Below are 14,732 nucleotides of genomic sequence, written 5' to 3' on the forward strand. Positions count from 1 at the left end.
ACTAAGTAAATATAAAGTAAATTATTATATTTATTTTAAATGTTTGGAGCTCTTATTGTAAAATAGAAATAATAATAATAATAATAATAATAATAATAATAACAAATACATTGAAAATTACTATATTACATAGAACATACCACAACAAAAATATATAAAATAAACTATAGAAAACATAAAAATGTAAATATGTAAATGAAAATAAATATTAGTTTTGAAATATAACATTAATAAAATATAAATATATGAAATATAAAAAATAAAGAATATGTAATATTTACATTTAAAAATACTTAATTTGCAACTTATTTCAGTAAAAAATTTAAATAAATAATAATGTTCACATGTATTTTTGTTTTATTACTTTTTCATATGCACAACTGTAAAGAACAAAATTAATGTAAATAATAAACTTACTTATTTACTTTTTAAATACAAACAAAATATATCACTTCTGTAACAAAATGTATACTTATATTTTATTTATAACAAAATTAAAATGTAGTTTTGAAATAAAAAAATATTTAATAGTTAAAGTAAATGAATATAATGTTGAACTTAATACACGTTTAGAGCTCTTATTGTACAATTATAATAATAATGATGATAATAATAATAATTTCATACATTAAAAATTACTATTTTGACATTTTCATCTGTAAACAAATTACAGAAGATAAATACCACTATATATATATATATATATATATATATATATATATATATATATATATATATATTTATTTATTTATTTATTTATTTATTTATTTATTTATTTTTTTTTTCATAAAAGCGGCACAATGAAAACAGTTGAGTGTTTGATTAGTGCGCGTTTGTGGAGCTCTTACTGTAGAGGTCAGAGGTGATCTCTCTTCGGTCCGTGGAGCTCACAACAAACGTCTCGTTCGGTGACAGACAGAACTTCTGAAATTAGAGTAAACCCGTGACCGTCTGTGTTTCACCGTGAAGGCGGTTAAAGTGTCCTGACCGGGTCACGAGGGGTTACCTGTCTCAGAGCCCGCAGGAAGCCGCTGTAGTCCAGCTCCGCGGTGGCGATGATCGCTCGCGGCGGCGCGTCGCGGCTCTCCGAGCGGCAGTCGTACACACACACCATCCTCTGCACGTCTCTCCGCCGCTCGCGCTCCGCTCCCGCCTCCGTCATCCTCGATCCGGCACGTACTACTTCCAAACCTGCGATCTCTGACACATAACAGTGACACAAACTCACCGCTTCTTCTCTGACATGTTCATCTTCATGGCTAGATTTGTTATTTGGTGTCCAGCTGTCTGATATTCAAGACTAACGTGCTGCTTTTATGAAGTTTGTAAACTTTATGACTTCGCACCCGAAACCTCAACCTGCACTCCGTCCCCCTCCTTCTGCAGCATCTCTTCTTCTTCTCTGTTGTTTGTTTCATGACGGTCGAACAATAATTATACAGGACAAACTCCGCCCCTACTGGGTGGAGTGTGAATCGAAAAAAAAAAAATATATATATATATATATATATATATATATATATATATAATTTTATTTTATAATATATAAATCAATACACATTTATATACATACATTATAAAATATTCTATATAATTATGGAAATTAAATTATTATTATTAGTAATAGTATTATAATAGTATTAGTATTATATTTACTAGTATATACTAGTATACTAGTATATATATATATATATATATATATATATATATATATATGTGTGTATATATATATATATATATATATATATATATATATATATGTATATATATATAATTATTATTTATTATTCCTTATACAATGATTTTATGATATATCATTATTGTAGCGAAGAGCTACCAGATACTGTTAGGGCTAGCTTGAATCGCAGTGAACCAGGTGTGTCGGTAAGAACACCATAGAGGGAAGAATCAAAATGTAAATCCCTAACCCCTGAACAGGTTTATTTTCACAGGTATGATCAACTCAGAGGGGGAGTCAGCCTTTACATGCACATCAGTCTGTGTCTAGTAACAAGATGTGGACTGCAGTGGACACCAAGTGGATATGGTTTTGTGGCAAGGATGGACACTGGGACCGCTGCAGATGTAGGCTAATCAAGCACGTTGAGATTGAGTAATTGTAATTCAATACATATCAAGTCACGCTAGCCACCAAAGAACAAACATTGCATACATGTAGATCTTTTGCCAAAACAATCCATCAGTCATTTTTGTTAGTCGTGCATAAAATGAAAAATGTAACTTCCCAAAACTTCTAACACTCTAACACTTCTAATAATAGTCCAGTCCCAGACGCCTGTCCCTTGGGGCAGAAAGACATATTTAGACAACTAGGGATGCTCGACATGAATTACCCAGTTAAGACCCTTACGGGTCCTATCTTGGCATCCATGGCTGGCCCCCGTGTGGATCCCTGGTGCAAGCCCATTTTAAACGCCCTTTAAGCAGGTGGGGCCCAAATGGGTCTGTCATGAATTTCCCAGTTAAGATCCCACATGACACCCTTATAGATCCCTTTTTAAGCCCATCTGGGCATCCACGGCTGGATCCTGGGTGCAAACCCACTTTAGACCCATTTGGGGCCCAGATGAGTCTGACATGAATTGCCCAATGCAGACCAGTACCAGAGGTGGGTAGTAACGAGTTACATTTACTTCGTTACATTTACTTGAGTAATTTTTCGGGGTAACGAATACTTTTCTGAGTATATTTAAAGACGGGTACTTTATACTCTTACTTGAGTACATTTTTTGGGAAAAATCTGTACTTTTACTTCGTTACTGTGGGCGACGCCCCTCTCGTTACTTTATCTTAATGCAATAAATGCTTCAGTTTATTCCAAACGCGCCGTCTACTTTTCTCTGGACAATGAGCGATGCCCATTCGCGAATGATTCATTCTTTTGAGTCAACTCTGTTCAAAGGCTTGATCAAACCAATTGACAAACGAGTGAATTGGTTCATGAATCAGTTTGAAGGAGTCGTTCAGTTCCATGCTGCACGCGCTGAGCTCTGAAGCGGTTCACTCAGAGTTGTAACGTTTAAGAATATTAGCAGCGTTGAAAACGGGGCTATGGAAATGGACTGAATTGAAAGCTAATCTGCAAAGGCTATTATTTGCTTGCGATGGAGATCCTTATTAGATGAACGCGTGTGCTGTCTACTGTTTAACAGGTAATAACTTGGGCTACATTCGATTACAGTACACGATACCACTGTGACATTAGTTTGTTGTACGTGTGTGGCTTATAACAGGTTGAATGCAGCTTCCAAAAGACAAAGAATAGCCGATTAAGATTTTATTAATTTTAATACAATCACACCAGTGCGAGTACGTTCAACAAGTCATATATCATCAGCTGCTAAATTCAGATCTGTGTGATCGCTTGCTGGCGCTGAGCCAGAGACAGACGCGTTTTTACAGCGCTGCGCATTAACCAATCACACACGGTTCTGTTGAGCTTTTGAATGCAATCAGGCCAATCAGAGGTGTTCCGATGAGTCATCGCTGAAATGCCGGTGCTTCCTTCACTCGCTCACTGACTGAATACCTCTTTCTGGCGAATTCTCTCGTCAGAAACAACAAAGTGCAGATGTGTGTACGAATCTATAATTAAGATATTGATTTCACAGTGTTAACAGTTTCAGTGATTTTAATGGTAGTTTCTGAGAGTGAATGAAATCTAGACTGTCAGTTTTTTTATGTTAATAATTATTAACATAATTATGTTATTATGTTTAATAATGTAAATGTTATTTGCTCTCTTTCTGAACAATGAAAAATTAGTAGCAATATTTATATCACATTAACTTTCAATGTTAAATTCACATTTAAAATAAAGTCAGTCGTATTAAAAATATGTTATGGCATGACACCTATATTTGTTACTTAAATAAACAGACAGGGTTTTATAATAAATTACATAAATTGGATTAAAGGCTGATGAAATATATAAATTTATACACACACACATACATTACATACATTTTTTGTCTATATATCTATATAAAAAAAGACTCCGTATATATGACCCAAAGTAACTAGTAACTAACTACTTGAGTAGATTTTTTATCCGATACTCTTTTACTCTTACTCAAGTAACTATTCAAGACTAGTACTTTTACTTTTACTTGAGTAAATATTTCTAGAATTACTTTTACTTTTACTTGAGTAAAGTTTTTGGGTACTCTACCCACCTCTGACCAGTACCCTTACAGGTCCCACTTTTAGTACATCTGGGCTTCCGCGGCTTGCCCCAATATGGATCCCGGGTGCAAGCCCATAATGGTGCCCACATTTGCCGCCCATGAAGCCCTCATCTGGGCCCCACATGTCATTGCTGGCTGGGCTGATGTCACATGGACTACTTTGATGATGTTTTTCTTACCTTTCTGGACATGGACAGTATACCGTACACACAGCTTCAATGGAGGGACTGAGAGCTCTTGGACTAAATCTAAAATATCTTAAACTGTGTTCCGAAGATGAACGGAGGTCTTACGGGTTTGGAACGACATGAGGGGGTGAGTTATTAATCACATAATTTAGATTTTTGGGTGAACTCACCCTTTAAGTAACGTAAACACTAAGCAAAACGAAAAAAAAATAAAGTTTACATGTCTTTGTTACAAGAACTGTATGAATGAATCTGTTACAGTGTGTTAGCAATTGAAAAAAAAACTATAAATAAGTACTAAGCCCACTTTAATATTTCTATCTTTTTCTATTACTGTTTCACAATATTCGCTGTGATTTCATTCTTTTACCTTGATCTTCTGACTCCACTTCTTCTCTCTCATTTTCATGGCATCCTCGTCCCACATCTTCTGCAGCCAGACTTACTCTGTCCTGTATGCCTTCTCGGTTTATTCTCCCAAATCCACTTATTGTTTCTTGGTGTGTCATCATTGAATTTATCTATGGCAAGCTGCTGGGACCATATCTCAGATCCAAATGTAGTGTTTCTATTCAAAATATCAGCTTTCTGCAGCTTCTCGACTATAAAATCGGTCCCTCCGGCTTTTCCCATAGATCTGATCGTCTAAATTTTTTCCCTTTCTTATATCTCCCCATAACAAAGTGAGAGGTCTAAGTCTGAAGCAATCCGGTGTGACTACACTGTCCTTCTTCAGAGACTCTATCATTGTGATTGACCGCTCGTCATCTCACCAGAACACTGTCATGAGATAATGTGCTGGTCACTGTGAGAAAGTACGGAGTAATGTTTGTGTTTGGACCTCGTTGTGTGTTTTCTTCAGGTGTGTGTGTGTGTGAAGGGCAGTGTCTCAAACCAGAAAAAATTGTACACAAAGAGGTGTTTGTTCATACATTTACAGGTGATTAAAAAATGCATTTAAAAAAGACAACACACTGAAATCATTTCAGACTTTATTGTGTTGAAGGAGAGGATGAAGTGCATGCCGATCTGACCACATCTTTCCTTCTGAGATTAATTCTGCATTAAATATATTGTGTGCTTATTAGTCAAGTTATCGACCACTTACAAGATGTTTGATGCAAGAGTGAAATGTGAACTATTTCCTTCCCAGGTCACAGGGCCATGTCAAAAAGGTCAGTGTATGTGCTTATTTTATGTTTCAGAATACGGGCCATATGGGAAAATAAGATTTTTAGAAGAGTACAAATAGTTTTGAAAGGACAGTTTGCATGTTGTGTGTGTTTTCCATTTTTTTCATGTATTGTCTAATAAATGATCGGTAGTGCATGTAGTATTTACTAATATGTGTATGATTTCGAAGACTTGTCTGGTGTCGCCTACAGCTGAAATGTTTTTAAGCGACTGTAGTAGTTTGTAGATTTTGTTTTATGTTTAAGGTTTTAATAAATGTGCTTTAGCAATTCAGAAAAACTGTAAAAAAAAAAATAAATAAATAAATAAAAGATGTTCTGCATGTACAGTATTTACGCTTATGTGTATAACACATTGGTTAAGAGACGAGGAATTGAAACATAAGGGTGGAGGAAAATAGACAACAAAAAATAAGAAAATAGAGTGATATTTATATTTTTAATTTTTTTAATAAGTATTTGTTTCTACTATTTACAATGTAAAATATTGTATTATATATAAGTGGAAATTAAATTATTAATATTAGCAATAGTATTATTAGTATTATTAATAACATTTAAATGATTTTAATATTAATGTATTATTGTATTATATTTGAATAAATAAACAATAATGTTTTATATTGAAAATTCTATAAAAAATATTTTTATATGTAATTATAGAAGAAGAAATGTTTATTGTTTAAAATGACTAAGCAATTTTATATATATAATGTAAAGAATAATTGTTATATATAAATATATATAAAATTGAAATATAATAATATAAAATATTATTTATTTGTAATATTATTTTATTATACGTGACTAAATATATAATTATTTTCTAAATAAAAAATATAAATAATTACAATTACTAACTATTAATTATTAATTACAATAATATTATATATATATATATATATATATATATATATATATATATATATATATATATATATACATATATACATATATATATATATATATATATATATATATATATATATATATATATATATATATATATATATGCACACACACACACACACATACATATACAATTATTATATCATATATATATTAAAATCATATAAAATAATTGTTTGATAATAATTATGATGACTGATAATGTAATAAATGTCACACATGAAATCTCTCACTAGTCCAGTCGGTGGCGGTAACGCACCGAAAGCTGGCCTGCGTCCTAACAATCAATCGTATCAAGAAGAAGAAGAAGAAGCAGCAGCAGCAGCACACGTGAGATGAGATGAAGCGCTTGTAATAGTTTCCTTGGGCTTTCTATGATTGTGTTGTAAATGTCTGTAGTGTGTGTGAACTCCTGCGGCTGGCTGCTGGACTCCTGCTCTCTCATCGATGAAGGTTTGCAGCGCTGTGTTTCTTACTGTGATGGCCTTGATAAGCCAACACACTTCAGATGCTATTTCAAGAGGGAGTATTTTAATACAGTCAGACCCCACGTTCAGATTCAACAAAACACTGACATCTCGACAAGCACTGCAAAACACAGCAATGGTGAACATGCAAAGATTGATCTGCAAACACGAAAGGTAGGCAATAGAAAAAGCAGTACAAAACATTTATGTCATTTTAGTTGATATACTATACTCTATTATAAACCGGTTGCTGTGTGATTCTTTACTGTTTGTTTTTATTTGCAGAAACGAAAGAGAAAGCGGCGTGATCTTAATACAGGGGAGTTAGATGCCAATATTTATCATGGAAAGGTGACCAAATTGGCTGGTTTTATGCTTATTAATTTCATACATCAACAAAACTTAAAGCAATCTGTATAATTTCATCATAATAATTTGGAACTTATAGTGATGTGATCAAATAAGATTTTTTTATCTCATATTTATATATAAAGAGATAGATTTTATTTTATTATTATCATTTTCTTACATTAAGAATTGTGCAGTGTAGATAAAAAATGGCGAACAGAATAGTACAACAGTATGACTAAATTGTCACATGACTTCAATTGACCCTTCATTTTAAATTCTGTGTGGCAAACAGTGGTCACTTTGCATTGTATACTTTAAAAAAAAATGGTCAGAAAAATCTGATAAAATAAGGATTCAAGAAAAAAGTAACAAAAATGTTTTCAAAATGTAAAATTAATGTGGAGTTCATTGGAAGGTTAAGTTAAGTGTATATGTGGGATATGGTATTCCACACACTGCATTTTGGCTAGGGCTGCATGATTCACATGCAGATGAATCGCATGTGGTTATGAACGCGATATTGCGTAGCTTGTCAGCGAACTATGGCTCTGCGTAGTAAGTGCCATTCCATTTGAAAGCAGGTGATGGACATTTACAACTAATCACAGAACCGGCTTTACTGGTGAGACACACATGACAATTGCATTTTTTTGTATTAAAAAAACAGACATCATAAACTGTTTCCGTTTCAGGTATTCCACAGGGCTTGGTTCTTGGTCCGCTTCTTTTTTTAATTTGGCAGATTCTGTCTTGGTGATAGGCAGCAGTTTGTTTGTGTTAAAAAACAGACATCATAATCTGTTTCCATTTGAGGTATTCCACAAGGCTCGGTTCTTAGTCCACTTCTCTTTTTTTTTTTTATTTATATGCTTCCCATGGGTCTGATCATTCAGCAGCATGGCTTAAAATTCCAAATGTAAAAATTGTTCCAAATTTATTAAAGAACAACTGCATTCGTTATAGTAAACCATGAGTGCTGCTAACTTTTTTAAACTTAATACTGAAGGTTTGTTAGTAGATCTTTCCGGTACTCTGTGCATACTGAAAATGGAGTGATTCCAAATTATGATGGAAATTACTTCAAGATTCATTTTGCTTATCATTTTAGAATACAAATTAAAAAAAAATCCTCAATGGCTTTTTCTAATCTTTTCTCAGATCAGGCTGGTGGTTCTGGAGGGCTCTCTGGCTCTTTTGGAAGCTGGACGTCAGTGTGGATACTTGACAGAAGTTTTGACCACACCACCTTCTGAATCTATGCCATCACACGAGTGCAGGCTAGCTGCGTTATGTGATATGGCCAAGCAGCTCCCATTAACAGATGAGTCTCTGATGGCACCAGTGCAGACGTTGAACAGAGATGGTCTGGACCCATCAGTGGATCTGTTCTCAAACATCACTGAAAACCCATTCGACTGCGCTTATGAGGTCACGCTGATGAAGGAGAAGTATCTTTTGCCGCCCCGCAGCCGTTTCCTGTTGTCTGACATCACACGTATGCATCCACTTGTCAACAGTGAGTTCAATCACAGAATTTTTATTTACTATTTTGGTACCATAGAGTATTTTGTTTTTCATGTAGAGCAGCTAAATGGCTTGACGTTTTCATGACTATTGCTATTTTAGTATTATTAACATAGTTGATATGTTTTTTGTCATATTTATTCATATTTTAGCTTTTTTAATATTCTGTTTTATATTATTTTTTAACTTTGAATTTTAAATTAATTAATTTATAAAATTAACAAATATTTTATCGTAACAAATGTATTGCTCATTGTTAGGTAATGTTAATGCATCAACTAACTTTAACAGGGCCTTATTGTAAACATACCATTTATGCTACTTTAAAAGCTGCCAATTTTGCATACTTTTGTGACTCTAAATTGGAATTTCATGTCAATTTAGAACCGATTCCAATGGGTTCACATACAAATTTGTCCCTCTTTTCATTATTAATTATCTATTATTATCACTTTTATATTTCTTATTATTTTAGATGTTTGCTTCCCATAGGTCTGATTACTTGGCAACATGTTTTGAATTTTCTTTTATTCCTTTCCATATACTGATCAGTTAGTGTTGCATATTGCTATATTTTGACTACAGGTGGAGACAAATTTGACCTTATAGTCCTTGATCCACCATGGGAGAACAAATCTGTCAAAAGAAGCAACAGGTATAAGTGTGTTTATCCAGCTGTTATTTGACCTGTAATAAGCCTGTTATAACGCATTGCTCTGGACTGAAGTGATATCCTGCTGTGATTGACAGATACAGCTCTCTGCCCTCGTCTCGGCTCAAGCAGCTTCCTGTGCCGGCTCTGGCTGCTCCAGAGTGCTTGGTGGTGACGTGGGTAACTAACCGGGCGAAGCACCTGCGTTTCATCAAAGAAGAGCTCTACCCGTTCTGGGCGGTTGAAGTGCTGGCAGAGTGGCTGTGGGTGAAGGTATACTTTACACAACCAAGAGGAAACACAGCCGAAAACACTGATGAGGATTAGGATCTCACTTGTGATATTTGGCAGTAAAAACAGACTGAATAACAAATCTATTATTCGCTGTAAAATTGGTGCTGTATTTTCATATTGAACTAAATTCAAAACCTATTTTGTTTTTGTTTTTTGTCTAAAATAGAAACTTGTTTCCACCATGGAATAATAATAAAGAATAATAATAAGTTAATTTACCAATTCTGACTTTTTCTCTCACAGTTTCAATGCACTTCTACACATATATCTCTCAACTCTGAGTTTACATCTTTCATTTTTAAAGTGAAAAAAAAGTCTGAATTAGATCGAAGAGATTTAAAAGTGATCTAAAAAGTCATAATCACCTTTTTATTTTACTTTATCTTGTGGCAGAAACCAATTTCCATAGAAGACCACCCGTAGTTTAAAGAAGAAATGTGAAATTTTCAATGTTTCATCTTCAAAAAAAATTAAATATAGTTATTTTTAATGAAACCTGTTTCATTCATTGAAAGTGAATGCTTCAAAATACAGAGATCAAAAATTTTAATCTCAAGTAAATCATCAGCAAACAGCACATTGAATTAAACATGACAATTTGAAAAACTGACATGTTCTTGTAAAACATACTCCAGTAATCTTACACTTTTACAGTGTGACTAAAGGGTTTTTATAAATTAAAAAAAGCATAATAAATCATTACTTGTTTTTAAGGATTATCAAAATAATATAACATTACTTTTGAAAGTTTTTGTTCGGCTTGTGATGAGAGTTTGGCTGAACCTCCAGGTGACCCGAACGGGAGAGTTTGTGTTTCCTCTGGACTCGCCGCACAAGAAGCCTTATGAAGTGCTGGTGCTCGGCAGACATCGGTCTGGCACTGACCACACAGTCAGGTAATGTGTGTCCCGCTGGCGTTGTCTTTCTTCCATCTCTTTATGTTGTAAAGCTCATTGTGTGTTGCAGGTCTCCAGCAGCGGAGGAGCTTCCAGAGCAGCGGCTCCTAATCAGCATCCCATCAGTCCTGCACTCCCAGAAGCCTTCGTTATCAGGTGCACACACTTAAAACATGCCAGAAACAACTACAGCAGCTTTGTGCACATGATTTTTACACCATAAGTTGCTGTTAAACTCCATATAACTCCATATGCAAGCCAGAAACTAAGCCTTTTTTTGCACATGCCTATCTAAAGGGTTAATGGTCCCATCTAGTGATCAACTGTAAAAATATCAAGTTTTACCTCTGCCCAAAAGGGAAAACCCCCAACCATCAATAATGCATGATTTTATGGTGTTATGGCTTTGCGATCAAAATATGTCGTTATAATGGAAGTCAATGGGGCAAAAACAGCCACAAACAATAAATGAGGGTGAAAAAAATTAAATCTAATGCTGCGCAAAAACTAAAAATGCATCAAAGCCAATTTTGTTGCTAATCTTTGACATGCCCAAGACTGTGATAAAAAGTATTTAAAAAAATCCAACCCCAATTACTTTTATATTGAAAATAAGTATTTTTCTTTTTTTTTTTGTCCAAATCAGTGACATCATTGATGAACTTGGCAATTCAAAGATTTAAAATCTTGGATTTTTTAAAAACATTTGGTAGTTTTGATCAAGATTGAGGTTGATTTTAATATATTTATGCAAAAAAAAAAATGATCTGATACATTTTTACAACAGTTTAATTGAGTGGATGTTTTCGTCCCCAAAATAATGAAAGGGTAGTGAATTTGAACAATGCACAAGGGTTAAGTCCCTATTTTTATAATTATTTGTCTTTGAAATACATTTAAAGTACTCTTGAATGTACTTACATGCATTTATGGTAAACTAAAACACACTTTAATATAATTTCTGTTGAAACTTATCAGTCATGCATTTGTAATGAAGAAGTTGAAATGAAGTACATTTAAAATATGATCATATTAAATGTAATCTCAAATAGCATACTACACTTATAATAAAGTACTTGCATATTAATCAGATGTTTTGTTTTTTAAAGCACAACTAAAAATTTATTTAAACATAATTGTGTAAATGTACTTTAAAGTAAAATGGCACTTAAGTCTGTTAATAAACAGTCATGTTAGTGTCTCACTTTGGGTAATTCAAGTGGCTTTATTTCTTTAATATGTATTTATTGTGTACATTTTTATGCATTCATAATCTGTAAACTTGTACATTTTTATTTTTAAGATTTAAAGTACACTACAAGTGCACATTCAATGCAGTTAAGCGCACTTCTTTTCCACAAGGGTATCTTTTGCATGGAAAAAAAACATTTTTGTTATTGAAATTTATTGCTAATCAATCTGTGGTTCGCTAACGTATGTTTTGTTGTTGACCGTTTGAAGTTTTTTGGTATTAAACAAAGTCGGAGAACTCCTGATTTCTAGCTTTGGTGCTGATTGTTCCTCTGATGTCCTGCAGCGGTGTTAAAGCCCTACATTAGCCCCGAGCCCAAGTGTTTAGAGCTGTTCGCCCGAAGTCTCCAGTGCGACTGGACCAGCTGGGGAAACGAAGTCATCAAGTTCCAGCACAGCAGCTATTTCACCAGAGAGAGAGCCGAAGAGCCGTCCACGACATCTGAGACAGCGATTAAACAGTAGCTCACGCTTTCAGTAGATATTTCTAAAAGCTTTCAGCTCCCTTCCTTCAGTGGACATTGTATGATTTTAATAAGTAAGATGCAGTACAGCTGTGTCTTAAATCAGAAAAGTGTCTTTTAATACAACACAGAAACAATTCTAGATGTGTCTGTTTTTGGAAACATGTTTAGTGTGTATTTGTGTGTCAGAAATTTTGTGCATTCTCTGATAACTTTAGAGGATAATTTGTAAGTTTTTGACCAATGCATCTGCACTTTGGACACTAAGAGTTTGAATTTTATTGTGTCGTGTTGGTTGCAAAGAATTCGTATTAAAACGTTCACCTTAAAACCTCTTTTACATGTGACATATGCTGATAATTACTAGTCAAATGTATATGAAAAGACCCTCGCAGCTGTCTAAATTAAGTTGTAGAGGCTGTATAACATTTTTTTACGAGATTTTTATTAATAAATACTTGTTTTATTTTCCTTGAGACTTTTTTTCCCTATTGAGAATTTGTCTGAATGAATGCATATAGTTAATAAATACGAGAAAAAACAAACAAGCAAAGAAATGTGTTTCTGTGGAGCGTGACATCCTGTCAATTTATGTTGAGATAGATGGACGTGGACTTGTAAATATTATTGAAAACAATAAAAATGCTGTCAGCGTGATCGACAGGAGAAGAAAATGAAATCTCCGATGCATGACTGAGATCCACAGCTTGACGTTTCCTCCCGAAGTAACCCTTGTTAATGAGAACAGGCTTTTTGTGGATTCTGCTGCCGTTTTATTATAACAAGCGGACATTTTTCCATTGTTGTGTCAGTTTCACAGAGATGTGGCGAATTACGAAACCTGTAAGAATAAAAATAATAATAATACCATTTAAATCTTGGAAAACAGTGTCAACAACAACAAAAAGACGTCATGTAAAGCGATAACTATTCCTTTCAGTAAAATGTTTTACTCTAATATGCAGAACTCTAAGCTTTTTTAAAACAGACTAAATCTAATCAGTTTTATTTCTTAAAGTTGCCATTTTCCATGATTTGTGTGAGGTTTGCCAACGTTTGATTGCACCAATAAAATATTATAAAAATCATGTAATTTGCACAAAATAACTAAATAAAAATCACAAAAAATGAACCAGTTCAAAAGATTACATCAGCTTGATTCTTTACACTGTGTTTTTAAAATTGATATTGATGCAAATTCAGTTTTTATATTTTATAGTGGACTTTATGGAAATAACTGTTGTGAAAGGGCAATATTAAATTATATAACTGTATGTGCAAAAGTCTTATGCTACTATATTCACCAAAAAAGGCTTATTTCTTTCTATCTTTTGCTGCAGTGGGGCAGAAATATCAGTTTACATTTCCAAACATTCCTTTTGCCATTAATTGTAATAATCCAGTGAGATATATATGTAATAATAATATATATGATATAATATATAATAACATTGTGCAGATTCTACCAGGTATGAAGGAATATAACATAAACGTGGACATCTCTGTCTATGTGTGTGCAGTCATAGGAGGAATAAAGATGAGAAGGAGAGCGTGGCGACAGGGGCTCGTTCTCACTCTGCAGAAGGGCAGATGTCCCAGAATGCCTCTCTGCGAGACACGCTTGTCACTGCTGTTGACCTCTGACCCCGTGGAGCTCTCTGTCTGTCTGACGCTCCCTGTGCAGGTCAGGAACACATGTCCTCTCAGAAAACCTCAGTCACTGTGACACAAAACACTTACAAACACTAAGAGAGAGTATATCATTTTTTCTCTCCATTATTATTATTATTATTGTACTTATTTCCACCAAAAAATATTTTGCACTTCTGAATTTGTCTCTCACATTCAGACTTTTTTTTCTCACAATTTGGACTTCTGTTCTCAGGATTGCGAGATATAAACTCATTATTTCTAGACACGTGCATTTCTGAGAAATATGTCCGAATTGTGAGATTAAAACACAATTTCTTAAATTTTGCAATAAAATAACATGTAAAAAGTATTGTATTTTTATCTCTTCAGATATCTCTTCATTATCTTCTGAGTTTATATCTCATATTTCTTCTCAGAATTGCAATTTCAGAATTGAAAGTTTAAAATGCGAGGGAATTTTTTTTTTTTATTATTTTTTTTTTTTTAAAAAAGGTAATTGACTTTGAGTTTTTCCTCACAATTATGAGTTTGTATCTCACAATTTAGACCTTTTTCCATCTGATTCTGAGTTATAATCTCACAATTCAGAATTTTTATTCTCAGAATTATGAAACCAAATTAAGACAATTTTAAGAAAAAGTCTGAATTTTCAGAATTTCAGGAAAAAAGCCCTAAGTGTGAC

General features: G+C 33.6%; 2 protein-coding genes across 3 annotated transcripts in view; one reads left to right on the plus strand and one right to left on the minus strand.

The window, feature by feature from the left end:
* LOC128016438 (structural maintenance of chromosomes flexible hinge domain-containing protein 1) overlaps positions 1–1,411 on the minus strand; it is a 47,035-nt gene extending 45,624 nt beyond the window's left edge. The window contains exons 1-2 of one of the 2 annotated variants that reach the window (XM_052600939.1): positions 1,007–1,411; positions 849–924 (exon numbers count right to left, since the gene is read on the minus strand). In XM_052600939.1, the coding sequence (XP_052456899.1) occupies positions 849–924; positions 1,007–1,162 (232 nt within the window). In that variant the 5' untranslated portion in view covers positions 1,163–1,411. The remainder of the gene's footprint in view (positions 1–848; positions 925–1,006) is intronic. The other variant, XM_052600940.1, reaches the window with a different exon arrangement.
* Positions 1,412–6,759: 5,348 nt separating this feature from the next.
* mettl4 (methyltransferase 4, N6-adenosine) lies at positions 6,760–12,868 on the plus strand. Its single transcript, XM_052600942.1, has 8 exons — positions 6,760–7,139; positions 7,251–7,316; positions 8,475–8,832; positions 9,426–9,495; positions 9,591–9,765; positions 10,576–10,682; positions 10,753–10,838; positions 12,220–12,868. Exons 1-8 carry the CDS (start codon positions 6,888–6,890, stop codon positions 12,396–12,398), a joined length of 1,293 nt encoding a protein of 430 aa, XP_052456902.1. The 5' UTR covers positions 6,760–6,887; the 3' UTR covers positions 12,399–12,868.
* The last annotated feature ends 1,864 nt before the right edge of the window (positions 12,869–14,732 follow it).

The sequence above is a fragment of the Carassius gibelio genome, chromosome A7 (genome assembly GCF_023724105.1).
Source record: "Carassius gibelio isolate Cgi1373 ecotype wild population from Czech Republic chromosome A7, carGib1.2-hapl.c, whole genome shotgun sequence".
NCBI lineage: Eukaryota > Metazoa > Chordata > Actinopteri > Cypriniformes > Cyprinidae > Carassius > Carassius gibelio.

Bases quoted from the DNA above. Each gene is read 5' to 3' on its own strand.
- mettl4 (XM_052600942.1), top strand. From the start codon at position 6,888: ATGTCTGTAGTGTGTGTGAACTCCTGCGGCTGGCTGCTGGACTCCTGC. The intron at 7,317-8,474 runs GTGACCAAATTG...ATCTTTTCTCAG, and splicing joins CCAATATTTATCATGGAAAG to ATCAGGCTGGTGGTTCTGGA. The intron at 10,839-12,219 runs GTGCACACACTT...GATGTCCTGCAG, and splicing joins CCAGAAGCCTTCGTTATCAG to CGGTGTTAAAGCCCTACATT.